The sequence below is a fragment of the Toxotes jaculatrix genome, chromosome 5, assembly GCF_017976425.1.
Source record: "Toxotes jaculatrix isolate fToxJac2 chromosome 5, fToxJac2.pri, whole genome shotgun sequence".
NCBI lineage: Eukaryota > Metazoa > Chordata > Actinopteri > Toxotidae > Toxotes > Toxotes jaculatrix.
The window spans coordinates 1,894,975-1,922,855 of record NC_054398.1 but is presented as its reverse complement, the minus strand read 5'-3'; the positions used below and the strand labels follow the sequence as shown (position 1 = coordinate 1,922,855).

Here is a 27,881-nt window from a genome sequence, read left to right as displayed (position 1 = left end):
CAAAGACACCAGCTTTTTCATGAGACATGGTTCCTCCAGTCTGGGCATCAATAATAATGATGACTCTGTCGACTCAGACTTAAATATCTCTTGTATGAGATGGACTGTCATGAAGCTTTGTGCAGACATTCATGGTCCCCAGAGAATGAAGCCTGTGGTGCAGTGACAACAAATGTTCCTGCTGTAAACACGGTAAACGCTGATGGGATCTGAGGCATCGATTCTCAGCGCAGAGTCTGAGACACATTTTCCACCAAAATCCCCAAAACTCAAAACATCATTTGACTTCATAACCTCAGTCCTAGATATCAGTCAAGCACAGAAACAGGCAAAGATAAGTCAGTTTCTTTGGTCAGCTGCATTGTGCAGAAAGTATGTGGAAGTGGCCGAAGAGGGAAATGAATCAGTCACATATTAACGAGGCTTGGGGATTAAGAAAGAGCCGAGAACAGAAAAGTGTACTGTACTTGACGAAAAATTCCAAGTTCTAACCTTTCACCCTTATTATTATTATTCTGCTACATTTCCATCATTAGACAAGACTAGTCAAACAAAAGTTCACTGCTGTTACTCACAAATTCATCTTTGAGGCCAAAAAAAAAAAGAAATGATGAAAGTAAAAGATGTAAATTAGTGAAACCCCTGTGACTGAAGAAGATACTAAATATTAAAATGTACAAATCATTTATTATCCATCATCTAAAGGTAGGTACAATATAAAAATAAACACATTAACAGACATATCTTTAACACAAATGGTCATGAACAGACAACTAGTAAAAATATGTTTTAAAATTTATATTTCTTCTTCAAACAGCAAAAAAATTGAAGAAATGCATTTTCCTCTGCATTAACTAGTGTCGCTCCGGCAGAGGAGGCGTCTGAGTAGAGTCCTGTCCGGAAAAAGGTGAAAATGGAAATGAATTTTTCTCGGCACGTTTGTATGAAACACAGGGAAATTATTAAAGGAACACCACGAGCTGTGACTGCATCAGTCTGACACTTAAACCACAGAATACTGAATCATTAGGGACCAGCCTGCGTGTCGTTACTTCCTCAGCAGCCTGGTGTCATTTGCACTGCATTTAATAAACGTAAACACAGGGTCCTGTTGCGTTCAGATGCTGCAGGAATTTGGAATGAACTGAATGAGGAACTTTTCATGTACAGCATAAAGCAGCTGATACTGTAAGAATCACTCATACTCACTGAATTCACTGCCCCGTCCTCCCACCTGTGTGTATATGTGTACGCTACAGTGCCAGCACAGGTTACACCTGGAGCGCTGCCAGGGACAGCTGGTGGAACTGGGTGTTTTCTCTATGTTCTCATAATGTATTTACAAAACAGACCAAATGTTTATTCCCTAAACTCAGTCACTGATTTGGTGTCAAATTTCAGTGTCAGTGCTGGTGAGTCAGGGTGAGATATGTTACACTGTCTGTGAAGGCAGCAACCCGGTGCCTCTTGTTTACCTTAAGGTCCAAGCGCTACTGCTGAATCATGACTGGTGAGGTTTTCCTACAGGTATGGGTACGGTGGTCAGAACCTGGTTCTGGAAAACAAATCTCTGGACACGTTCAAAGACCCAGAGGAAGATGAGGAGGACGCTGACGTACTGGATCCAGGCAAATTTGATGGTTTCCCAGAAGCCGGGGCGATAGGTGGAAGACACGGTTAAGGCAAACAAGATGAAGAAAACTTCACAGTACAGGCCAAACCTCTGCTTTTAAGAACTGTATTAGTCCAACCTGTTTAAATGAAAACCTCAAAGACTAATGAGGAACAACATGGGTCTGAGTCACTGAGTCTGTCCTCTGTATGTCCATCAGTGTCCGGTTTGGATTGGCTACCAAACAGGACACAAACAGGACAACAGACAGTCAGGACTGCAGAGAAATCATCTGATATTTCATCTGAAATATTTGACTTGAATAAAGATATTGTATTTTCTTCATTGTTACTTATTATACATATATTTATGTAGGAATCTATTCCTTTACCTACTTATACACGTCGTAGGTCAGTGTTTCTGTTTACCTGTCTTCTTTCAGCTTTCCTGTTCTTGTTTTTGTTTGTTTGTCTGACAGAAGGTTCTGACACACACACACACGGCCCATGAAGCTGATTCTGAGTCTTATTCTTCACACATGTACTACTACCAGCCCACAGGTGAGAGGAACTCTGGGAATTTTTCAACCAGAACATGTAAACAATATCTGGGGGAAAAGAAAAACATACACAAAATGTTTACATATAATAAACAAATGACCCTCTGTACAGAAACCGGTGGTGTAAGGATGAAGTTCATGTGCTGTGTAAACAAACAGATGAGCATTATCCTGACCACATACAATCACATGTGCCAGACAATGAACCATGGCAGAGTAGTTATAGTTTGGTCAGCCTCTTTCCTGAACAACAAAACCACTGCAGTAAATGTTCTGTGCTGATGAGGATCTCTAAGCTGCAGCGGACAACTTTTCCATAACAGCATTATGATCTATTCACACTTGTATCGTCCTATATTTGCCCATGACTGATGTTGACTTGTTTATCTCGTAATGTATGAAGTTATTTACTTTTTTAAGATAACGTAGCACATTAACAGATGTGATACACTCACACACGTTTCAATGAAGCAGGGATTATACAGGCTTTCAGCTTTGTTTTGTTTCAGCTGCCTACAGGGCTGCCTTCAGATTAGCGTGTGTGATTTTTAGCATAATACCAGCACACTTCAAATTTCTGCCTCTCCCTCCCTGTGGCTCGCCCACTCGCCCACTCAGTTAGCCGTTAGCCTGCGCACTGCAGATAAAACACTGGTGGTTCCTAAAACTCTCAAGACCGCCCGAAAGGCGATGTCCTTCCTCTTCAGCACAGCTGCTGAACTTTCTGTCCATAACTTACAGTTCCAGTTCAGTCTGTCTTACCCTCCAACAGACAACTCAGCTGCTGGACTATTATACACTTTCGATGTAGAAACCAGATCTAAGTCTTACTGGCTTGTAAAGCTGGAGCTAGATGAATGGCAGTAAGCTTTTACCTCAATTACCTTATTTTCCAAAATTAGGTTTGAGTGTATCCTACGTTAAAACACTCACAGACTCTCCTGTGTTTATTAAAGGATATCTAATGACCTCCACAGGGTAACGGATCTCAGCGTTAAGCTCAAACGGAGAACCGGCAGCTCGTCCCACAGTCCAGACTGGCATGGGACAGGACAGCACTGTGGTCACTATGGTGGAAAAGGGAAAGGGACAGAGAGACAGACAAAAGTGAGAGTTGCCTCATGTTTACAAAATGCACGATTGTGTGAGTGTAAACCTCCCTCAAAGGTGGTGTTTCAGCCTGAGTTGATTCTGGTTTCAGTCACAGTATATTCAGCACTTACAGTTTCTGTCCTGGTAGCTCCTAATTATGTTGTCAAGGTCATACGCACTCGCAAAGGGGCTGGAGCCATCGATCACTGACACCTGGGCATCAATAAAGTAGAAAGACAAACAGAACAATATGTTTCCTTCTGTTTATGAGCCAACTGCCTCGTCCACCCACACAACCGCTGTACCGCTAAATATGTGATACTGGAGTTTAATGATCATACTGGTAACAGGAATATATTTTCAAACAAATGAGGCCACAGAGGAAAAGTTTTAGCACAGGCAGAGTCAAGCTCATCTAACAGGCTGTGAAAACAGAGCTCAGCAAACATTCATCTCCAGCAGCTGCTGGTTCAGCACAAGCTGTTCAAGTTTAACAAACAAAGAAACTGTCACAAAAGTCGTTGATGAATGAAAGGATGATTCTCTGCCTTTGCATCTTTACTAGTTAATGTTAGCTTGGTAGGAAAAATCCTTTTATCAACTCTGACCATTCTGTTTTATTGGCTCTCTTCCATGACGCACATTTTAGTGATGACTAAAATATATATATTTGAATTTCAACTGGATTATGTGACCAGGGAATACTGTATTTCCTCACACAAACAAAGTGGTGGAGTCTTGTTCCTGAGACAGACTGGGTCTGTTCCTCTGTGTGTTCCAGGAAAATCAAACCGCCCAAGTTGTTTGATGCACTCATAATATATCTGTGGACTTATCAGCGTTATGCACTGTGATCTTGATTGGATCACCAGAGACAAATGTTAATGCCAGGTCTGAACAGGGCCTGAGTGTGTGTCAGCAGGATCCTTTTCCCAGATCATTCATGGGTGGTGAAATTAGCTCTGTCTATATTGGTACAAACGGGACAAAAAGAAAACGAGAAGAAAGACAGAAACAAAGTGAGTTCATGTCATCTCACGTTGTAAATGTTGTACAGTCCCCGGTGAGGCAGGGGTGTCCTCTGCTGCAGCCTCAGGTCTCCACTGATGAAGAGCTTAGCTCCAGGGACAGAGGAAGAGTGCTGCACATAGGCCAGGCTCTGCATCACCACTGTGGACATCCGCTGGGAAAACACAGAGAAAGAATATGATCTGATTGACTGAGCATGGCCCGGACAGGCCTGATGTCTTAGTGGAGTTGGCACACAGGAAAGGAACTGTGGCTCATTGAGTGTAATAGCTACTGTATCAGTGGTATATATTCTAAAGCCGTCATTTATTAAGTAAACTCCCTTGAGGGACAATGCAAGCGCACTGTACTGTATGTATGAATGAAGTTGGAATCAGAATCAGGTTTATTGACATGTAAGTGAATGGGTTTCGAATTACTAGGAATTTGCTTTGGTGATTTGGGGCATACACACACACAGTATATTAGCTGTTCATTGAAAAAAAATGAACAATGGCTGGGAGCCAGTGTTACATACAGGAAGCAGGAAGTTGTTTATGAGAATACATGAACGTGGCTTGTAAAACAACATTTTGATCAGAGTAGTGAAACTGGTGTGATATAAATGCGGCTTCAAAAGCTTTATCACAATGACAAGAGAGAAATTAATGGGGAAGAATGAATTACTAAGACTAGTCCTAAGATCTGTTTTTGCTAACATTAACAGTGAATGAATACTGGAACATAACATTTGTTAACCCATAGATTGAACCTCTGTGAATATGACAAACACAATGTTCGTCGGACAATTAAGCAACATGAGTAGCAATGATTACACCCAACACTCAGTGACGTAATGACTAAATCACTGACAGTAACTGTTAAATATTAGCAAGAACAAGATATGAATTTGCCTTAGTTAAGATTGACTGTCATCACTGAATCTGAGGAAGGCGGCCGGTCCAGACGGAGTACTCAGAGCGTGTGCAGACCCGCTAACAGGGATCCTCACTAAAGTCTTCAACCTATCCCTGACGCTTGCTACCATCCCAGTGTGCTTGAAGTCTGCAATCATAATCCCAGTTCCCAAAACATCAGCTAACACCGGCTTAAACAATTTATGCAATTTCCCCATTGTGGGACTAATAAAGGTGTAGCTTATCTTATCTTATTGCGCTCACGTCAGTGGTGATGAAATGCTTTGAAAGGCTGGTTTCTCAACACATCAAGGCCTGCCTCCCTCCATCATTTGATCCTCATCAGTTTGCTTATAGGACCAACCGTTCTACTGAGGACGCCATCACCATCACCCACTTCTGTATGCACTTTACACCCACGATTGCACCCCCTCTCACTCCTCCAACCTTATCATAAAATACGCCACTGACACCACTGTGGTCGGGCTTATCTCAGGAAATGATGAGATGAGGTCCAGCAGGTATCAGCATACTGCATCACAGAGTGGTATGCTGGGAGCCCGGCTGCAGACAGGGAGGCTCTGCAGAGAGTAGTAGACACTGCACAAAAGATCAGCGGCTGTCCCCTGCCCTCCTTGGAAAAGACCTCCACCTCCAGCTGCCGCAGCAGAACCACATCCATCATTAGAGACTCCTCTCACCCAGCCCACCACCTGTTTGACCTATTGCCCTCTGGCAGGTGATACAGGTCAATAAAAGCCCGCACAACCAGACTGACAAACAGTTTCTTTCCTTGGACACTGAACAAACTATAGCTCTCTGCAATACATTATACTGTGAATGCGTATGATGTATAGATACTTATGCATGTATGTATATGTGTGTGTATGCGTATATGTATATATTTTTGTGAGCGTATGTGTATATGTGGTTTTATACTACTTGTTTGTCTATTTTGTTCTTATCTGTTATTCTAAGCACCTTACCTTGAGTAGCATTGTAAATTTCGTCATATTAATATGATGACACTAAAAGCTTCTAATTCTAATAATTCTAATTACTTCCTAACATCAGGTTGAGTACAGCTTTCTGATACACAGACGAGGTACTGCAGGGGAATACATACAAAGAGCTGGTAGCTGAAGGTGAGCAGCAGCTGGACACTGTACACCTGTTCCTCAGGTTTTAGAGGTAGCTGCAGCTGAAGAATCAGGAGGTCCAACTTCCCATCCTGGTTTTTATCCTCTTCCCTCACCTGTGATGTGAGTTCCCCCACACAGAAAAAAAACATAGAGCATGATAACTAGTTTGTCAGATCCACAGGTCATCTCTTCATCTACCACTGTGTGACTGACAGTATTAAAATAGCAATCCCTAATTTGTTTAATGTGTGTAACTATGGACCACGGGGCATACTGGTGCACATGTGAATGCATTGCAGCAAATCTCTTCTTACGGAGATAGCAGGGATGCGGAGGTTGGCCCCGAGCATGTTGTTGAGGTGGGGGTAGGTGCTCCAGGCGACGTAGTCTCCCAAAGGACTGGTTGCTGCCACCAGCAGAGCCTGGTACTGGAACCTCACAACCGGCTGTTCCTCATAGGTGCTTCTTTTTATCCAGAAACCTGAAGAGTGATATAAGAGAAGCATTATACAGCAAGCATGCACTTCAACGTTAACAAAGCGCTGAAATAAAAGCGTGCATGCACTTGACGGTAGATTTATTGGGTTTCTTGTTGAATAACAGCAGCAGAGACAGTGGTCACAGTAGTTCAGTACTCCACCTTGGCTCCTGTAAGCGACCAGCAGCGGTGCGATGTAGGTAAGACACAAAACCCCAACAAGAAAGACGGTGGCTTTCGTGCAAACGCTCGTCTTGTACCGAATCAAAGCCGGGTGAGAATAGACTTCATAGAAAGCCATGGGTTACGATATGAATGGCGCTGGTTCCGTTGTGAGTAACGGTCGGTGCTGTCTGTCATCAAGTTCTGCCGGCTAGCTAGTTTATGTTCGAGCTAGCATGTGTGCTAATCGAGTGGATGCGCACGGAGGACTAACGTGAGTAAAAGCTCACAGACGACAAACTGCTCGGTGAATTAACCTTCGTTAAGTAATGTCCATCTACCAGCGTCCACCGTGAAACCCCCGCTTAGAGAGTGTTTTGGTCAAACGTGGCGTATTAAATGCTATACATGCTAGCCTCCTAGCTAAGCACAACGTACCGCGCCATGTTTCTGCTTAGTTTGGCGTCTCGCGGTTACCATGGCGAGCGCGTTCATGCTGCATTCAGGAACCGTCTGTGCACCTGGAAGAACAAGAAAATCTCCCGTTATTCCGTTAACCCTTTAATCCTTTGCGGTGTTCGTACGTGGTCACCCTCACCACTGGGTTTTACCTTCCTAAGTGGCAGTGACGGTGGCTTAGCAGCCACTGTGTCAACACTTTCTGTGAGCAGTGGCATAGCACAGAAATCTGGGCCCCACAAATACACAGCCTCCCTTTATTATGCATAGGGCCCTGAGCACGTACACATAAAGACTCTTCAGCTGTCCTACATTTGTATGTGCTTTGCATTTTTTCTATTTGTGGTCGTTTTGTGGTCATCGGTGGCTCCGTGCAGCCATGCATCCTGATTTGAGTATGGTAGACTCACGAACAGTCATGTTAAGCAGCTCCAAAGCCTTTAGTTGTTACTCTGCCGTTCTTTTTTTTCCCTCACTAATCGTTCAGCTCTGTGCCTTTGGCATCATCTTGGCTGGGCGCCACTTCTAGGGAGAGTTGCCACAGAACTAAACTGTCTCCATTTGAGTTTGTCTAATTGTAGACCGATGGATATAAACTGTGTAACCCTGAACATCAGAGCAATTCATCTACTGACTCATGAATTAACACCATCAGGAGAGTCGCTGCAAAAAGAGGCCCTGTTGAAGTCATGAGATCAGACAGTGGAACCAGTCTGGTTAAAGCCGAGCATGAACTGAAAGTCAAATATAGACTATATACACCATGTCACCTAACTTCCTCCTTTTCTTTTGTCATAATTACTGCGAGGTCTATTAGACATCGCCTAACAAGAACAATAAAAACTAACACAAGGTCAAATTATTGGATCGATTTTTTTACAAAGAGACTCAAACAAAGCAGAGTTTTGGAGACGTGGCCCATGAGTCTCTGGACTGACCCACAGTGGACTAGATTGGGCTGGTGTTTTCAGGGATGCAAGAAGGTGGAAGTTGCACCAAACCAACACCTGGAAATGTGGAGCCTAGGAGTGAAAAACAAACAGTGAGAAGGGGCTGGTATTTGTAGCCTGAGTAGGCATGCTCTCCACAGACCCACCACACGCGAGCAAATGTTCTAAGAGTAAAGTGCATCCCTCTCCATCAGTTATAAAGAATGGACACTAAAACCAGAGGCTTCTGCTGTACTGGAGGGTTCACATGGCAGAGTCAGGTGGATTTTCCGCAACTGGGATTTTCAGTCACGTAGATCAGAGACTTGCTGCACCACATTGAAGGGACCATTATATTTTATCTGGAAAGGTGAACTGACAGGAGGAGAGAGGACAAAGACACAGTCACCTGGACTAGACTGATGAATTTCAGCCCAGAGTCCTGCGAACTCTCGTGTTTTTGGACTGCCAAGTCTTCTATCCTGTCCAGTTTTAGTATGAATGAAGTTTTGGGGCAGTTTCTCTAGCAAACAGCCGCCTTGCAAAACTTCTAGTGGGCCACACACTTTCTGCCCAAACTCTGGATCATTCAGGTCCAATCCTGTTCTTTCCTGGACAGCTACCACTCTGGCTCAGCTAAGTCCTTAACGGCACAAACTGGCAGCACAAGCTGGGAAAACAACCTCTGAGTGAATGCTCTGTTCCTGAGAGGATCTGTGAGTGTGACGGGATACTCCTGGTGTCTCTTTCTGACTGGCTGGATTTGTGGATCTGACTTGGGGAATGTCCAGCAGTCCAGGGGCAGCTTTCTGACAGCACTGGACACCATGCTACTCCATCCTCAGCCAAACAGTGTTTTCACACTCTCTAATATCCTCTTATCTGTAACACGTGTAATGCCTTAACAGGTGTGTAACTAGAGGACTAATGACCTCTTCCTGCCTGCAGGCTCCTGCCACCACACAGGGAAGAGGGTTGGTGTGTGTGTGTGTCGCGGGGGGTGGGGGGTTGTAACACTATCAGTATTTCATTCTCAGTGAATACATTAGTGAAAACTAAGTGGTAGTCAGTGTCATCTGGACACTCAGCGGTGTTATTTGAACCCGATCTGTAGCCTTGATGTGGCAATGATCAACAGCCTGTTGGTAGAACTGGATCCTCTTTGTGGTGGATCAGCCCTGTGTCAGTCAGAGGCTGATCTGCAAGGGGTATAACCAGCTGGGGAATACGACCCCATGCCACTCTTAGGGGGTTGTGAATGCTGGCCTGCATCCTTCTGAGCTTTCAGCTTGGCAGTTGGCTGGACCTGTGACTGCACGTGACTCATTTTGAGATCCATTCCAGTCTGATTGTTATCTCTTTATAAAGGCTCTTTCTTTGGACTATATGTAAATAACCAGTTAAATAATGTCTAAAGGCAAAGGAACTAAGTTAAACAATATCCAGTCAGCAGTCTGTCCCCCTCATGTTTTACTGGAAAGTAAAGTTAATACAGGAGAGACTCAAACAAAGGCTGGGTGAGAACAGACTGCATATAAAAGCTGTAGATTACAACGTCAACAGACTGACACTCAGCGTCTCAGACTTACATGGCTGCCAGAGACAACAACATTATACCAACGAATCCAACTACATCTTACCATTACTGGCTCAACACTGACGGCTCCTCAGTTTTGTGGCCCCACCCTTGTGGAGCGAGTCTGAGTCCAAATCTAGTTTTAAACCTCAACAGTTTTAGTTTTGTTTTTGGTTGGAAATATTTGCTAAACAACCCATAAAATGGAAACTAATGAAAACATTATTTTATAAATAGTTTCATTCTGCATCCAAAACTCGTGTCTTGGCAACAAAATTCAGCTTCCTGAAAAAACCTTGGTTGTATTAGTCAGCGCTGTTTCTGAATTTAAACTCAGAATTTTTCATTTATTTTCCACACGCGACCCTAATCCTCCCCCGTCTTTGTGAAGACTCAGTTGATGGATGGACTGATTATTTCCGTGAGCACATGAAGGCAGCATCATCACCTCGGCGCCTCTGTCGGACGGTGACGTCACCCCCTCGCAGGCTGACGGACGGACGGCCGGAGGCTCTGGGCAGTGACACGCTGTTGACGTTTACTTTTGACCGCTCTTTGTGTGGGTTTTCTGGGGTGTTGTTGTTTTTTGTTTTTTTTTTTTTGGACACTGCACCGACATCAGCCGCAGACTCAGACGCCCGCTTCTCCACTCGACCGTCACACCTCAGTGCGGGGATCCAGCAAAGATGAAATGGATGTTTAAGGAGGATCATTCCCTCGGTAAAGGGGTTTGGATTGTTATGAAACAAGGGATGCTCCTGTCATGTCGCGCGCCCTCCTTCCTGTCCCGCGAGCTAAGATTTTGCCGTGTCATTCCACACAGGTGTAGAAATGCATGGTCACAGCCGGTGAAGTGACTGCGGTTAATCCGTGATGGCTAACGCTGCATGAGCTGTCAAAAAATGCGCTTCGGCTTTAACACCGCTGAGACACCACAGACGTTTGACTTCAGAAACATGCGCCTCCTCTTGCATGGACACATTTCATCATTAAAGCCCATTTAAAAATCTGACAATTTCATGTTTCTTAGTTCTGTGTTAGACCTATCAGAGTGTAGTAATTCATTGGGATAAAATACTGCACGGAGAGGAACTTCCTTTCCTTCTTTCAGTAGTACTTCATCTTTTTTTGCTTCACCCTGCAGGCTGTGAAGAGACAGGGCTGTAATAACAGTGAGTGAACTGCTAGTATTCCGTTTCAGAGCCTGTAACTTCTTCCACTAATACGAACATCTTAAAGTTTCAAGGGGAACATTAATTTACCCGAATTTTGAATTGAGTTTGGTGTAAAGTTCTCAGGTTGCTTAGCAACCTGTGTGACATGTATATGTTGCTTGGCTCTTCAGTTCCTTTCAGCTCCTCTGTGTTCATGGCCTCTTCAGATAACCTCCAGTCTCCTTTTTAAAGAAACCGTGCTGCTGCTGCTGCCGGTTTGGAACACGTTTCCAAAAGTAGGCCTCCTATCTGGGCTAATGAGAGCATGAGATGTGTGGAACCTAAATGGATCCACACATCTCATCACCCATCACCCATCACCTCACCCTCCCCTCCCCTCCCCGGCCTGTTCAGTGTCAGCCTGCTGCATCTGGTCCTGCCCGCAGCACAAACACTATCACCTGCTCTCTGATGATGATAAGTACTAAAATGATTAGTTAGTATAACTTAATAAAGACTGTTAATGTGATTCATTATTTCAACTAACCTAAAACAGGTATTTCCTAAATTGGAAGAAGATAACCACACTCCTGGTGTGTCATCACATCCTGTATAAATCGCTGCCTCCTTTGTCTGTTCACTGTCTTCATGCTGTGCTCGGTCTTGCAGCACCTACACCAGACTCTGCCTGGCTGCATTTGGCAGTGAGGTACGAGAGGAGGCTCCCAAGAGGCCTCACTCATCCCTTTAATCTCTGACTTCCTGTTTGTTTTCTGACTCTCCCTCAGAGCACCGATGTGTGGAGTCAGCCAAAATACGCAACAAATACCCTGACAGAGTACCGGTGAGTTGGGGGGGGGGGGGGGGAGCGGGGGCTAAGGGTACAGACAGAGAGAGTGATAGAAAGTCTAGAGATAAGGAGAGAGTGACTGGCTGAGTGAAGGGCAGTTACAGGAGGGAAAGCAGAGAATGAATGAGTGGCAGTGACGGGCTGGATTGACAGGTTAGATACAACTCAGAGAACCAGGGTTTCAGCTGGGACCTTTTCTAAGACTTTAAATAATCTGTTTAAGATTGAGTTACAGCTCAGGCCTCAACAAAAACAATAACAGCTTGTTAGATAGCATTAGCTAGTAAGTTAGCACTAACGTATGTGCCATCAACAGCCACAGTTAGCACATGATAAGGAAAGGTTTGGATGTGTTAGATCCAAAACACAACCAGAACTGAATCCATATCCAGGTTTGTTCACTGTCAAAAAGAAAACAGTTTTCATAGTACAGACTTCAGTATAAAAGTTCAAAGACATGTCCTCCATAAACTCACAGTCCCACAGTGTGACAGTGTCATTCACAGAGACATTGTGCACAACATTTAAACTGCCTGGCCTTAGGAAACGCACACCCAGAGCCTTTTGTGTGGCTGACAATGCCTGTTAAACTCAGTCCCTTTGACTAGGTCTTACATTCTGCACCTGTTTTAAAGGACAGACAGAAGGAGCAGGACACAAGCTCCGCGAACACAAATCAAAGTTCCTCCCTTTTGTGTAGGCTCACAGCACTATAAGAAAATATGACAGTGGCTTCAGAGCTGCAGGGGATCATAAACAACAACAACAACAATCGAGCTACTAAAACATTTGTAATTATTTTAACCTGATCATAAGTTCTGCTTTGGAAGCTCCAAAGCTGCACAAATCCATATTTTTACATGAGCAACAGATCAAATGAAATTAGTAAAGTGAAGGAGGGTGACTCATGGTGACAAACCCACAGAGAATTATGTCCCGAGTCGAGTCTACAGTGTCTCTCACTGAATGAAGCATTTTGTGTCTTTCAGCTTGTTGTTTTGGTTTGACAACCTGCAGCCTTACTGTTCCGATCCAGTCCTAGCTTTCACATCAACCCTGCTTTTCTAACACAACAGGCAGCTGTTTTCAGAACAACACACTCTCATAAACCCACTGCACACTACCAAACAACAGACAAAGTTAGCTAGCACCTAATCTTTCCCTCTGCTGACAGGCGTGCGTGATGTTACGCTCGAGACGATGTGGCCAAAAAACCAGATGAATGCAGCTTTAAGCATTCCTGGCATTTCACGAGGGCTGCACATAAACAGGGTTCATGCAGTGGCCATTATAAGCAGATGAGTAAATAAGTAGAGTAAGGCTCAGCAGTAACACGTACTGGTGACGGAGTTATAAGTCTGACAGGGTTTTGCTGCTTCACTGGGTTCAGCTGAGCCTGACAGACTAGTATCGTCACATCCTGTAAAGACCATCAAAGTTCTGTTACAGCAGTAAAATCCAACGAACATCCACAAAACTGTGAAACTGCTTATTCAGACGTACTGAAGTCTGGAGCCCACATCTGTCTCCACACACTGTTAAAACACCTGTTTATCTGTGACTCTGTGCTCCAGGTGATAGTGGAGAAGGTCTCCGGCTCTCAGATCGTGGACATTGATAAGAGGAAGTACCTGGTTCCCTCTGACATCACGGTGGCCCAGTTCATGTGGATCATCAGGAAACGCATCCAGCTGCCTTCAGAAAAAGCCATCTTCCTCTTTGTTGACAAAACCGTCCCCCAGTCCAGGTGAGAGTCACACTACACTCTGCTCTTCTTACTGTGGAAGCGAGTTACAGTGAGAGTGAAACCTTGAAGCCAAAGTTGTTTCCTGTTTCGTATCATAAATCTAAATTATTTGGCCGATGAGGCACCAAAGTGCTCAGGTGGCACGTAATGTGAAATGCAGTGTAGGGGCCATTAGAGGCAGAGAGTGCAGCTTTTTGCTGATGCTCTTGTTTATGGTAACTATGGTCACTTCTCAGAATCAGTGCTGAAGCCATTTATTGGTGATAAACTGCTGTTTGACGTAGTTTTAAAACAGGGAGGCAAAAATGGTTTGGATAGCTCTGTCCTCGAGTGCTCAGGACACTTAGCTTTATAATCATGTCTATGAGGGAGCGGATAAACGTCTGTCGTGCACTCAACTTTTAAGCGATGCTGAATGCATCGATCAAACTGCATAAACTGAGTGTACCTCTGTCAATGCATGTTAAAGCTGAACTGAACTGAAATTCAAATAAAAATTTTGCCAAGAAATCCATATTTATATCATTAATGTTTGTTTTATTTATTTGGTCAAAACTACTGCCCTAAAACTAAAAGTTTTATTTGTTTTTCTGCTCACATAGCGCCACATATTTGGCTGTCGCTGTGAGTTTTGACAGGTCGGTCCTTCGACATCAACACAAAGCGTCGTGTTTGTGTCGGGGTACTGAGAGCTGCAGGAGTGAGTCCTAAAACCCAGAACTAAGTTCGCATATTTGCTCTTCCAGTCCACTCGTCCTGAAGTCGATGGCTGTTATGAATGAGTTTGATACAAACTCCAGACACGTTCACGTTTTTTGCTCTACGACAGAAAACACTCGTATATTTGTTAGCTTTTTCACTAGTCCACCTTAACAGCCTCCATGTGTTTATACTCACGCTCATGCAAACTATTACTAAGTTTGTAAGAGGAAAGGCTTTGAGAGGTAAACGCACTGCATCAGATTACAAGCGGGAAGCTCAGTGGTGGTGATGCTGAAGTTGTGCAGTTGTGGTGTTGTATTTTCTGCAACAAGCCAAAAGCCAATGTTAAAAAAAATCCCACTGGCTTTTTGTCAAAGAAATCAAAGTGACTGTAACTTTCAGTTTGGCCTCGAAAAACGAGTCGTTCCTGCAGGACTCTACAAATCGAAGGCATCAAGATAGTTTCTTCAGGACATAATGTTATTGAATTTGTTAAATCAATATTGAATATCAACATCTGTGTCAGCCTGAAAAATCCAGAGTTGGTCGGGCTATGACTCACGTTTACTGCTTCTATAAATCGTTAAAGCACGAGGTGAGAGCTGAAGTCTGACGCTCCCGTTCTGGTGTCTGCTTTGTGAACAGTTTTCGTCAGTTCATTTGTAAAGAGCAGAAACATATGACTTGTTAGTGTGTGAGTAATCGATCTCCCTGTGAAAGAGGATGAAACCACACCTGTTCTCTCAATTTACACTAGTCAAAAAAAAAAACTTTTTTCTGTTAATGCTCGTATCTGAGTCACATCTGAGGCTCCTCAGATGTGACTCAGATACACTATCTGTAGAATCTGACCTGTTTCCCACAGCTTTGTCTTCTCTCTCCTGTGGTGGAATCAGACTTACAGTAAGTCTGAGTTCAGTTCACTCGCTGCTCTGAAAGAGTAGCTGCACCCAGTTTCATAATCTATCTTACCCTGCCAGCTAGTGGTGACAGCACAGTCTGTGTTATAGCGTGACACTGTGTTACACCACAGCTGGGTGTGGTCACAAGCAGAACAGACTAAATCTGAACACAACCAGCTGTGATGCTGGGGTTTTTTTCCTTTTTGTCTGAGGTCCAGTGTGAAGGCCTGGAAAAAAAAAGCCAGAACGCCTTCAAGGAAATGAAAATGATTATTTCTTATATTTTCTGAATGTGCCATATCACTGTAAATACAGATGCTGTAGCCTGCAGACTTTACACTGCTGTAAATCCTCATTCTTCAGAGGGAAAATGATGACTGTGACTGTTTTTGTTCTGCATCGACTACAAAGTTTGTTTTTATTCACTTGTAATTTTAATTAACTAAAATACAGTGAGCTGAAATGCTGGACCACAGTATTTAAGAAATGACATTTCCTTTTGGGAAATGGATGAAGGCTGCAGGAGACTGCACATGTCCAGCTCCTCAGCCAGGTAACAAGCTGCTGTCGTGAGGAGCTGTGAGCTGTGTGCAGCACGGAGCCAGATCACAGTGGCAATTATTTCTGTCCAACTTGTTCATTAAAAAAACATGGTGGCCCTGCTGTAAACAGATCCACGCCTCTGACTGGAAGCACGAACGCTGAGGCCAGTGCACCGAGGCGCAATCAAGTTTACTCACCATTAAAAAAAAACGCCCTCAAAAATGATGTGAAAGACGTTTTGACTTGTTACAGAGTGAAAAGCACAGGTGTTATTATTTACATGGCTCCATTCTGTCCCAGTGTCCCAGCAGAGGACTGGACACAGCAGGATTTAAAATGGTGAACTTTCACAGTGAAGTCAGTTCACTCCACGGGATGTGAATGTCCCACATATGTTTAACTTTGATGTCCTTCGACACATGAAGGACACATGAATGTCTCCTGTCTCTGAGCTGTGTTTCACCGTCTTAACCTCTGCTGTCAGAGGAAACAACTGCTCCACAAGGGAGCAGTGATTTTATGTTGTGAGACAGGAGTGGACGGTAAATGTCCCTGTTGTGTCAGCTCGTGCTGTTAGTGACTGAGCTGAGCTTTATTTTTCCTCTTCAGGAAGTCTCGGGTGAAATGGTGGGTAATGGCGAACAAAGTGCCAGAGGGCAGAGAACAGAACGGTCCAGAGAAAAACATTAGCTCTTGTGGCTGAGGTAATGGTTGGCTGGCGAGCCTCAGCGGTTCACTGTTTGCCCAGAAAGCAGTCGCTACACCACCAAGCTTCCAGCCTCCACCTATTTCACATGAGAGAGTGAATGTCACTTTGTGGTGTGACCTCTGCATAAGCCAGAACAGAGCCGCAGGAATTCAGTCGTTCGTTTTTATCACTGACACATGTGACATGTCAAAAATGTCCTCTATGAAAAAGATCTATGTATTTATCTTCTATTAATCTGTTCATAAATTAGTTTACTAAAATTCGTTTACAGGCTTTGCACACTGGATGGTTGAAGTGTCTGTGGTCTGCCATCGTCAGCTCTTTTCACAGATGCTCTGTAGGGTTTAAGTCTGGGTCAGACACTTGTCCTGAAGTCCCTCCAGTGTTGTCTTGGCTGTTTGCTTCAGGTCATTGTGCTGAAAGGTGAACAGTCGCCTCAGTCTCAGGTCTGGTTCACTCTAGAGCAGGTTTTCTTCATGGACCTCTCTGTATTTATCTGCATTCATCCTTCCCTCAATTCTGACCAGTCTCCCTGAACCTGTTGCTGAGGAGCAGGTGAGGAGCAGGTTGAGGAGCAGGAGAGGAGCAGGAGAGGAGCATGGCCTGGTTTTCACCAGTCGTAGCTTTTGGAGCTCTGCCCCAACAGTCCCATCAGATCAGAGAATCTTTTTTCCCCTCATTCTCTCAGAGTCTGTTCGTCAAACTCCACAGGAAAAGTTTCGATACCTTTTACTCAGAGTGTCCTCCACCTGTCCACTGTACCGTAAAGGCCTGATGCTGCTGAGATGGTCGTCCTCCCTGCAGGTTCTCCATCTCTGCAGAGGACCTCTGAAGTTCTGTTAGAGTGACTGTTGGGTTCTTGGTCACCTTCATGACCAGGGTCATTCTCGCCTGGTTAAAAAGTTTGGTGGGACGCTCAACTTTAGGAAGAGTCCTGGTGGATCCAAACTTCTTCCATTTCACAATTATGTATTTAGAAATCCCTTAAATCTGATTATTAAAGAATTTCACCTCTCCTGTTTACTTTAACTCTCCAGCTTTCTGTGAATGGGTCCTTGAAGTAGACCTACTAGAAGCAGACAAAAGCAGACCTCTCACTTCTAGTCAGACGACAACTGTTCGTACACTTTATCAGCTCTTGCTAGCTAGCTCGCTAATTAAGGTAAAATCAGCTCCAGTGGTTGAAAACATGTCCCCAGCTAACTTTTTCAAGATCCTCCTCTGAGCCAAGGACACTGCCAATGGTGGCAGTGTTCAGCCTTCACAGCCCCATACTGGAGATGTAAATATAAGCTCTGCTACTTGACTGTGTGTGTATGTGATCTAATAAGAGTCTGGTTTCTGCTGTGTGTTGCAGTCTGACCATGGGCCAGCTCTACGACAAGGAGAAGGACGAGGACGGCTTTCTGTACGTGGCCTACAGCGGCGAAAACACCTTTGGTTACAAGGCCTTTTACACAACAAGTGATTAATGCTTAATTGAACACACACACACACGTACTTATATCTTTGTGAGGACACTCATTGGCATAATACACTCCCTGGCCCCGACTCTAACCTTAACTATCCAAACTGAATGTCTAACCCTAAAACCAAGTCCCCCTCAAACAGCCCTTTAAAGTTATGAGGACGACCAAAATGTCCTCATGACATAAGGTCTGTGCTTTTCTGGTCCTCACAAAGATAGATGTACAAGTACACCTACACCCACACACACACACACACACACACACACACACAGGTGCAGAATGTTTCAGACGTTGGCCTTTACACGTGTGACACAGGTTTTGCACCTACACACCTGGCAAAGTCATTTATGGCTAATTTTTGATACTAAAAATACACATTTATGTTAAAAAATTAACTACAACAAAATACTACAGTAAACAAACGTGTTCTGATTTGTTTGTGTTTGACAAATGGCTCAGATGATTATTATGGTCATTTAATGGCTGGTCTTTTTATGTTAGGATCAGAGTTCAAAGGTCAGCTGTGGAATAATATCTGTAACACTGCCATAAAATAAGAATAGAACTTACTACATGTCATAGGCACATCAGTTATCGTTAGGTCAACATCATTATTAGGCTAAAACAAAGTCATGTGAATAATTAATCAGGTTATGGGTGTATTTGTATGGCTCTGCATATCGTATATATAAAAAATTCAGTGTGTAATTTAATTCCACAGGTACACTCAACACTGCAGCAGGCAATGACAACAACTATAAGCATGTGAAAGAAGGCAGCTCAAGCTGCTGGGGTAGTGACTGAGGGTGGAGGACTATAAGCTGGTGCGGATGTAGTCAGAGTGGAGTGTGTCCTGCTCAGGGCCAGGGACCAGCAGCCCTCTCTGGGATGCTGTCTGAGTGCTTCTCAGCCTGGCTCTTATGTATCTGCACAGTAGTTTAGCTAAACAACTCCAACACTTTCCCTGAAGCTGGTTGTGTCTGCTCTGGGCACCAATGTGAAAATTACTACCACTAAAAAAAAGGAAAGGACTCAGTCAGCTCCTCCTCTGATATGATCAATCTGTGACCAGGTGCTGCCTCAACCTGCGTCATCCACCTCTACATCGGTTTCCTACATTTCCCAGAATGCCTCGCAGCAACCTCCATGAGCACGTCCGGCTTTTTCACTGTAGATATTTCAACTTTTCACACACACTGGTGTAACTGATGATATTGCGTGGCTGCATTCTATTTCTAGGTTACATGAATGGGTGGTGATCCAGACACACCTGAATGGAATGGAGCCATTGTTAATGTTATTACACCTGTGCTCTGCTATGACAAGTCAAATGTCTGCTGTGAAAAAGGTTTGTTTGTTTGTTTTGTTTGTTTGTTTCTGATCTGACTGCTGATGTGTCAGATGTGAGACTCTGTTGTATTTCTGCTGTGCACCATCTAACGGCCTGCTGTTATAAGATCGAGCTGCCCTGCTATTCTTAACATGAGCGCAGCCTGAAGTTGGTGGATGATTAAAGGGGAAAAACTCTGTCCTCCTCCTCAGCTCTGTGGAGCTTTTAAGCCTGTTTCAGCTCATTGTTTTGGTTTGCTGCAGCTGTTTTCAGTCAAAATGCTCTAATCGACCAACTGTACATTACCTGCACCAGCTGGGGAGCGTAGTGGAGCTTTCAGATATTTAAGAAGATGAGATAATTGACACTGATGCTGGCTTTAGAAGACAGTGGGATCAACTTATGCTGTTAACAAGCTCTGTAGTTTCCTCGAAGGCGTTCTGGGAAATGTAAGGAATAACATCCTGTATTTCAGTATGTAGCACAGGAGGAGAACCTAAGCAGGGACGACTTCTACTCACCAAAACAACTGTTTACACTGAGAAAACAAACACGGAGGCAGCTGCATTGTTTCACCCCCTGTTCCACATTTGTCCAGACAGAACTGCTTCAAGTTCAGTTCGTCTGTAGGACACTTGCTGAAACACTGTGAGCCATCAGCACATCACAAACAGGTAAACGACAATAACATCAGAAGAATCACCATGATGGGTTTTTTTTTCCTTATGTTCCTGGACATGTGTGTGTCATAATAATGCGACTGGAGGTGGAGACAACAGACTTGACCCTGTCCCTGTCCCTGCATCGTGTTCGGATTTTAATGATTAAAATATACAAAGCTCTCTGAAGGAGTGTTGGTTAATAAAATCACTGAAAGCGTATCTGCAGTGTCCAGAGTGCTAATGTGTTAATGATTACAGACACACAGTTCCTGTGTAACAATGAACCCCTGTGAGTTTCAGAGATGGAAAATCAGAACCATGGTTATTTTTCTGAAGCTGACATTTTGGCTGCAGCTGTAGCTTTTAGTGCTGAATCACTAAAAAAAAAAAAAAAAACTATCCCTTTTACTTTTGTGGACATACACAATGCAACATGGAAGATATTCAAAAAATGTTTTAAGAGGAAGGAAATGGATTAATATTAATAAACATAACTTTTGTTTGTTTACAAGTAAACTCTACGAGCTACCTTTAAGTTATGAACAAACATTAGATATTTATATTTATGAATAGATTCTTTCTCAGTACTACAGGTCATTACAGCCTCTTTGCTACGGCCACATTTCAAGGTTATTCTGGTCCGAAGACCTAATGAAGACACAGCACTGCTGTCGGTAGCCATGCTGGGAACATGGCCATGGAAGTGTGGCTCAGATCACCACTGTGACCCAGACTGCACCACCTCAACAATCAGCAGACGGGCTGCCATTACGCTTCGATGCAGCGTGCTGCTGAGCATTAGCCCCAGGCTGAACTGGATCGAGTGGAATCTGCTGAGCTAAAGCAACAACACAACTGATCCTCAGTCCCTACACTGACCGGTGTCTGGTCTTCTTCTGTGTGAAGGAGCAAACTGTTGAGCAGAAATATGCAGGTTCAGCTTATTCTTTGTCTTTAAGAGTGAGTCAGCAAACACTGGAATCACAGCACCTCCTCTGAGTTACAGGTCAGCACAGGCTAAACACAGACATACGTACAATCATTACCGTGGTAACGACCAGGATGCTGAGAGGCTTATTGTCCCACTCGCACACACACACATCCTGCTGTGTTTTCGGAGCAACCAACACCACGCAGCTGCGTTCACAACATGTCACACACGCTGTGAAAATAAAACCATCATCTGAGGACACCGAGGGACGGTCATCAGCCTCCTGGGACAGCGTGACAGCGCAGGATGTCCTGCTGCTGCAGAGCCCTGACACACTGGGCTATGGGCCAAACATGAACCGAACAATGTTTATCCAGAGAAACTCTGCTGAAATCAACACAGCGGAGATTAGAGCAGTCGTGTTTGTCATTTTTATTAAAAGTGTCACAGGATGAATGTGATTCAGTGTATTTCTTACTGAACAGTACGTCTGTTGTGAGTGTGAGTGTCTTTCAGTCGTCTCCTCAGAGAACAACACTCGTAGAACAGTAGTTACCTCCGAGTTCCTGCGACAGCAAAGCCAGTTTCTCATCAGTTCAGCTGCACAAGTTTCAGGAGAGAGGGATGTCAGCGGAAGAGCAGGAGTTTCCTGTCGCCGCGTGGCCACAGAGGGAAGGCTTGGCCGTGGAGCTGATCCCAGGCCTGCTGGTACGACTGGGATGCCTGCTTGTAGTCCCAGTACGTCTGCAGCTCTGTCCTCCTGAATGGATCCACACACAAAGCGGCGAGAACCCAATTATTGTTCACACCTCGGTTCTTGTGTTTACACAGTCATTGACATTACACAATGAATCTTCCTGGTGTCATCATGTTACACACGAGGTTAACAAAGTTCAAACTGGACTTCCTCTGAATTGTAAAGGGTCAAACCGAAAACTTTTATTCCCACGTGTATTTGTTTGGAACATCCTTCCACTCTAACAGATCCAATTCCATCAGTGCTCTCTGAATGCATACAAATGCTCATTACAACAGAGCGCTGTACAACAATACAAGTCAGTGTTTGTGCCATCGCTGTGTAACCTGATCACTGAGAGCGGCCTCGCACTAAATCTGAATCTTTTCCCTGCTCAGCCTTTTGCTCAACAATCATTTTTATCTTTGTATAACTTTAAGTTAAAGTAGAACCTTTTGACTTGTTATTTCTTTATTTAATCTAATTCATTATATTTTATTTTTATTATTATTACTATATTGTAACACCTGGATGCAGATATTTTATATTAAAGAATACTCCTGGTGATATTTTGTGTTGATATCATCACTCCTCTGTATCACAGAGAGAACTTTATAGTTAAACTATAAACTAATAAAACACATCAGTGTCTCAGGTACCTTTATTTAACATGTAGAGACAGACAGATGGACACCGCCTGATACCTCAGCTGTCTCGCCTCAACAGATACAGCTCTGCTGCTGGAGAAAATTTTGCCATTGTAAGCTGTAGCGGGCTGTGTGTATAAGTGTGTATGAGTGTGTATGAGTGTGTGTTCTGCTGATTCATGCATGGGCCAGGACAGACCGGGCTGGGATCAGGTTATCTGCTGAAATGCTGATGAACAGAGAGACCACTGTTCTCCCTTTGGAGAGGACTCTCAGCCATCAGTACACACACACACACACACACACACACACACACACACACACACACACACACACACACACACACACACACAGAGGCATGTGAACAGGGACAACCCCCGGATGCACAGGTGGAGACTAACAGATGAAATGTCAGCGCTGAATACCGGACACAAAGGCGCACACAGAAAAAGTCAGAGCACATGTATAGAAGCATTCACACACACAGACACACAATTTGCTGTGTAATGTCAGCAGGCTTTGTGACACACTCTTTGGAAAGAAACACCTGAGACATTATATGAGCTGTAAACAAAGCGTAAGAAGGTCACACACACACACACACACACACACACACACACACACACACACACACACACACACACACACACAGCAGCGCTGACACACTGGCCTGGATGTACATTATGAAATGAAGCATTATTCTGTTGTGTGACTTGCTCAGAGCAGCAGCTCACTGTGACTGTGACACACAAAACATTCACTGATGGCCGCAGCTACACTGGCTGATGAAAGCCAGATCATCATCTGGAGATCTTCATTAGTTTGTTTTTGTTTGTCTGGGATTGTTTCAAACCACAGTACGTTTATGAAAGGGCCTATTGTTTGTTACCTGAGAGAATGGGGAAGTGCTGAAGGGTCAGTGGCTGCTACCAGAGACAGGAAGGAGTGGAACAGCTCCAGTTTACACAGAAGAGACCTGAGGACACAAACACGCAGAGACATCACTGAAAACTAAAAGATGAAACACATTAAACAGTGACTCCTCATGTATGATGAGTGCGTGTTGGCTCCACCTGGCTTTAGCTGTGCCCAAGTCCTTCTTCGTGACTCCATGTTTGTAGCCGTTGGCAGTGACATCTAGTGGCTGCTCGGTCACATTACACCAACTGATGGCTGAACCACAGAAACATGAACATGTTAGTTAAAATTTAAAATCTCATTTATTTACAAAATAAATACAAAAATTACACAAATGATCAGTGGGAAAGATTCAAAGGTCCAAGGTTCATCTCCTCACACACCTGACGATCCCTGGATGACTCCGGCACTGATGCTGCGCACTGACAGCATAACATGTGTAGCACTTACCCTTTATTTGTAAGTCAGATTTCTCCATCACAATTATGACTTGGATGGTGCCAATGTGCCAAATGATACGACATGAACACTGCATCAGTCTTCACTCAGACCAAACTGTATGTGCATGGGTGAGAGACAGAGAGAGAGAGACAGAGAGACAGAGAGAGAGAGAGAGAGAGAGAGAGAGAGAGAGAGAGAGAGAGAGAGAGAGAGAGAGAGAGAGAGAGAGAGAGAGAATCCTACCTGCCCCACAGGGGGAGATGCGTCCCTGTCCAGCCTGGTGTCGGAGCTCGGTCTGGGCCTGGCTGAAGGGGAACTCCAGGCTGGACTGAAGCAGCAGTGGTGGACACACTGAGAAACCAGCAGGGAGGTGTGATACATGGGAGCACCTGAGGAGTACACGAGGACTCTGATCAGGACAGTCTGCTCTGATACACTGAAGGACACATACTCAGCACTGTTAGAGACAACAGAGAGTACTGAGGGTTTTGAAGATGGTGACACTGTGGATATTCAGCTTCTGTAAACGTGACGTTTACATAAACAAAACCTAAATTCCAGAAAGTTTTTACCCTCCGTCAAAGAGACAATGGACAACTCTAATATCCAGTTCATAACAAAAAGTTGAGTGAATATCTGACTGGCATCCATCAGATTGTCAGAAACACAACTCCAAATCAATAAAGTTGCTCTGCATCTGCTGGATTAGCAATTATATACCAACATATTTACCATAACAACTCTGGAAGGTATTTATATGTGAAAATGTGTTTTACAGCCTGTCCCACGTCCCCCAAAAGGTCAAAAAATGCAACTGTAAAAATGGGTTACTGAGAAAATATTCTATTTTTATGAAGCTCAGAACTAGCTGGGTCCATGTTGGAGAATGAAATCTCTGACTCCTGGTTTTCATAGTTTGGATGTTATTCACAAAACTAAAAAGATAAGTTAGAGATGGCAGGTCTTCCAGGTTTCACACGCGGTGATGAACTGTTTTGAATCTTTGTCAGAAAATAAAGACAACCGGCCACAGAAATGTCCCTTAGCTCAAAGAGGCGTCTTCAGATTGTTTGATTTTTCTCACTAACTGTGAAAAACTCGAGATTATTTATTTACAATTCATCCATTAACAGTCTGACTGTTTCACCATTATTCCTCACCTCCTGACCAAAGCTCTCTGCATGACCTCCTCGCTGTAAGGGCACTTCCCCACCACGATGATACTGAAGTAGAGCGCCTCCTGTAGGTAATGGGACAGCAGTGCACCCTGGAAGCCCAGCACCGTCCAGTGGGACAGCTTGTCACTGCAAGACAGGGACAGAGTCGGTTCTCCTCGCCCAGGCTTCACCCGAAGCACCCCTGTGCTGTGGTACCCCATCCCAGGATGCAGAGGGTCAGCTGGGACACCTGGGACACACTTGGCCCCCGTTCTGTGAACGTCCGGGACATGTGGATGCAGTCCAACACTATCAGGGGGACTTTTTATCTCAAGCTGTGCCGATGCTTGTGAGACAGTTTGCTCGGGTGTTTCTGTAGAGTCGCTCTGTGATGGATCTTCACTTTTAGATGAATTTGAAGTGAAGGATCTTTGTGCGTCTCCTCTGTCCTCTAGACTCGTCTCTGCTGTCTCTTGTTCCTCCAGACGGGCCAGCTTAGTGTTATGCCATTCGCTTGGTTCCTCGGCTTTCCTCTTCAGGTCTCCTGCGTCACTACCCTCACGACCCTTTACAGATCTGACACGGGGACAGGGCTGAGACTGGCTGTCCGTCATGGGGATGATGGAGGCGTCACCACCTGGTAAGACACGAGAAGCTTCAGACTGATGTTGGCCTCCTGGACAAACCACTGGCATGGGGACAGAGTTCAGCTTTAGCTTTGTGAAGGCTGATATTTATGGACTAAAGCTGTCTGATAAGAAAACAAGTCTCTGAAACAGCATTTAGATCAGCATGAAAAATATCCCGTGTGGGCTGAGGTTACTTACTGTAGGTGGTTCAGTTACCCTGTATGACGTGTAAAATGCCTTTTTGTTGGAACTGAGTTTGTTTGTGTCAATATCTAGCCCTGGTTTACTTATACAAATCCTGTCAAACAGACAGCCAGTGAGGCGGGTACACTGGGAGCATACTGGACTCACAGGGAGTGTGACTGGTAAAGAAGAGGAAGGAAACTCCTGGCTGAAGCCTCCACTTGCCCGTCTGATCTGCTGGACCAAACACAGAGCTGTCCTCACCACTCACAGCCCTGTGCAGCTCCTGGATCAGGTACCTACAAACACACACACACACACACACACACACACACACACACACACACACACACGCTCAACGCTAGCAGCCTGTACTGAGTTTTCTTTATGCTCAGTTGTCAGCATGGAGTACCACACCAAACAAGCAACTAGGGACACACACACAACTGAACAGAGATACAGACCTGATACATCCTCTTCTGGCGATGACTTCTGCATGGCTGTCGTTGAGTATGTCACCTAAACAGATGACAAAAATCACAGAAAACAACAAACATATCAGTCCAAAGGTTGTTTTCCACAAATGAAGACAAACATAATTCTACTGAACAATTTTTATACTGGACTTTTAAAGTGTGAGTTCCCCACAGGAGGAGAATTTACAGCTGACATCCAAAACTGAGAGCTGACAGAAAAACAATGAATTAAAAAAATAATAATAATAACTACGGTCTTAGGAAGATATTTATCCAATACAACTGAACATAAATTCATGATTTCTACAGATATTTAAATCAACCCATATTCTGAACTGTGCACAGACTAATACAACACAAACATGTGGCAGCAAATCTATTTGGCTGAACCACCAAAACAAACTGAACGTATGAGACACAGACACCGAGCATTCGGCACATCAACAAACCAAAAACAAGGTGAAGACACCACACACCTCTGGGACTCATAAGTGTCTGTCCAACACATTTAGTCCCAGTTCCCATGGAAACCACCTCCTTTTTAACTGTGAAAGAAGAAAAAAAAGATTCAAATTCATCACAGATGACACGTTTCCACATCTCTCCTGTAACTGTTCGTTCGGCTGAGTTTTGCAGGGACTGAACTGTTTTTAGCTAAAGTCACTGTAACATTAGCTAAAAGTTAACGTCGCCGTGGTAACGCAGCGCGAGCCATCAGTTCAGTGAAGGACACCGGTGACTTACAGAGAGCGTGAAATATGTTGTACATCCACCGACCCACCTGTGTCGGAGTTAGCACTCTGGGTGATTTTGACCACAGCGGCCAGCAGGGTCCACTCTCTGCCCGGCTCAGGCTTCCCTCTCCGCGGCAGCTGGTTGAAGCGCTCGTAGCACAAGTTGGCGATTTCATCCGCGTCCACCATGTTACACCGGACAGGGACGTGTGAGTGGAGACTAACGGGCATTACAGACTTAAACGAACTGTTAGCGTATTTTAAATAGTCACGGTATAATACGAAAACAGTAAATAAACTGTATTTTGACTGAAGTCAACAAACTGAGCTGCTCTCACGCATGTGGGCAAAACGAAGAAGGTACTTCCGGGCCGAGTCGAGGATCGCTTTCCTTTCACAATAAAGGTCCTTCATTTATGGCTAACTGAAATTAGCCATAAATAAATAATCAATTTATAACTAGCTGTTGCATAACATAGTATTAGCGTAGTACAGAGAGCAAACACTGTTTGGGTATTGTACTAGCTTCAGTTATCAAAGATGGAGGATAAAATAGAAAACCACCAAGATGTTACTGTTACATGTTACATGACACTAACATACAGCACAGGCCTACAGACACTGGCTGCATGTGTACTTCAAATAATCAAACACACATGTAAGAATACACATAAAAAAAACTGGATCAGACAACAGTAGATGGCATAACCGATTCATTACTTAGGTGCCACAGATTTTATACGTGTGCAAAGGGCTCTCAGCAAAACTGGCTTCGGCAGATTTTCTTAAAAACCGCGGCCTCATGTTCGATACTTTACAAGTCAGACACTTTTCTTTGAAGCCATTTCAGTTACATAAAACACAGCCACAGTTTGTTTGGTTTAGCATTTAGTTTATTGCTACCTTGTGACTCTACACTGTGTTTTAAATGAGGTGGTTCACAGTCGTTGCAAATCTTGGAGTTACCTTGTCTGTTGGATCAGTCCTCCTTCCTGGTTTGGCCAAAGAGGTGACTGAGGGTGGAGCT

At 44.1% G+C, this 27,881-nt stretch overlaps 3 protein-coding genes across 5 annotated transcripts; 1 reads left to right on the top strand and 2 right to left on the bottom strand.

Annotated features, from left to right (window-relative positions):
* Positions 1 to 698: 698 nt before the first annotated feature.
* tmem231 (transmembrane protein 231) lies at positions 699 to 7,416 on the bottom strand. Of its 2 annotated transcripts, none has more exons than XM_041038457.1 (8): positions 6,971 to 7,416; positions 6,645 to 6,811; positions 6,315 to 6,443; positions 4,303 to 4,446; positions 3,395 to 3,476; positions 3,133 to 3,238; positions 1,476 to 1,664; positions 699 to 893 (listed from the first exon to the last, which is right to left on the bottom strand). In XM_041038457.1, exons 1-7 carry the CDS (start codon positions 7,107 to 7,109, stop codon positions 1,502 to 1,504), a joined length of 930 nt encoding a protein of 309 aa, XP_040894391.1. In that variant the 5' UTR covers positions 7,110 to 7,416; the 3' UTR covers positions 699 to 893; positions 1,476 to 1,501. The 2 variants fall into 2 exon arrangements, with proteins under 2 accessions (XP_040894391.1, XP_040894392.1); XM_041038458.1 differs by having other exon boundaries at positions 3,443 to 3,476.
* Positions 7,417 to 10,549: 3,133 nt separating this feature from the next.
* On the top strand, positions 10,550 to 20,136 carry gabarapl2 (GABA(A) receptor-associated protein like 2). The gene is made up of 4 exons (XM_041039100.1): positions 10,550 to 10,654; positions 11,877 to 11,932; positions 13,513 to 13,685; positions 17,899 to 20,136. The coding sequence occupies exons 1-4, from the start codon at positions 10,621 to 10,623 to the stop codon at positions 18,011 to 18,013; spliced, it is 378 nt and encodes a 125-aa protein (XP_040895034.1). The 5' UTR covers positions 10,550 to 10,620; the 3' UTR covers positions 18,014 to 20,136.
* On the bottom strand, positions 13,288 to 27,205 carry adat1 (adenosine deaminase tRNA specific 1). Of its 2 annotated transcripts, XR_005894122.1 has the most exons (11): positions 26,902 to 27,205; positions 26,597 to 26,665; positions 26,109 to 26,163; positions 25,813 to 25,943; positions 24,836 to 25,469; positions 23,919 to 24,064; positions 23,390 to 23,489; positions 23,206 to 23,292; positions 21,490 to 21,693; positions 13,570 to 13,716; positions 13,288 to 13,358 (listed from the first exon to the last, which is right to left on the bottom strand). XR_005894122.1 is itself a non-coding variant. In XM_041039099.1 (9 exons), exons 1-9 carry the CDS (start codon positions 27,083 to 27,085, stop codon positions 21,561 to 21,563), a joined length of 1,539 nt encoding a protein of 512 aa, XP_040895033.1. In that variant the 5' UTR covers positions 27,086 to 27,205; the 3' UTR covers positions 21,361 to 21,560. The 2 variants fall into 2 exon arrangements, 1 of the variants encoding a protein (XP_040895033.1); XM_041039099.1 differs by lacking the exons at positions 13,288 to 13,358; positions 13,570 to 13,716 and having other exon boundaries at positions 21,361 to 21,693.
* Between the last annotated feature and the right edge of the window lie 676 nt (positions 27,206 to 27,881).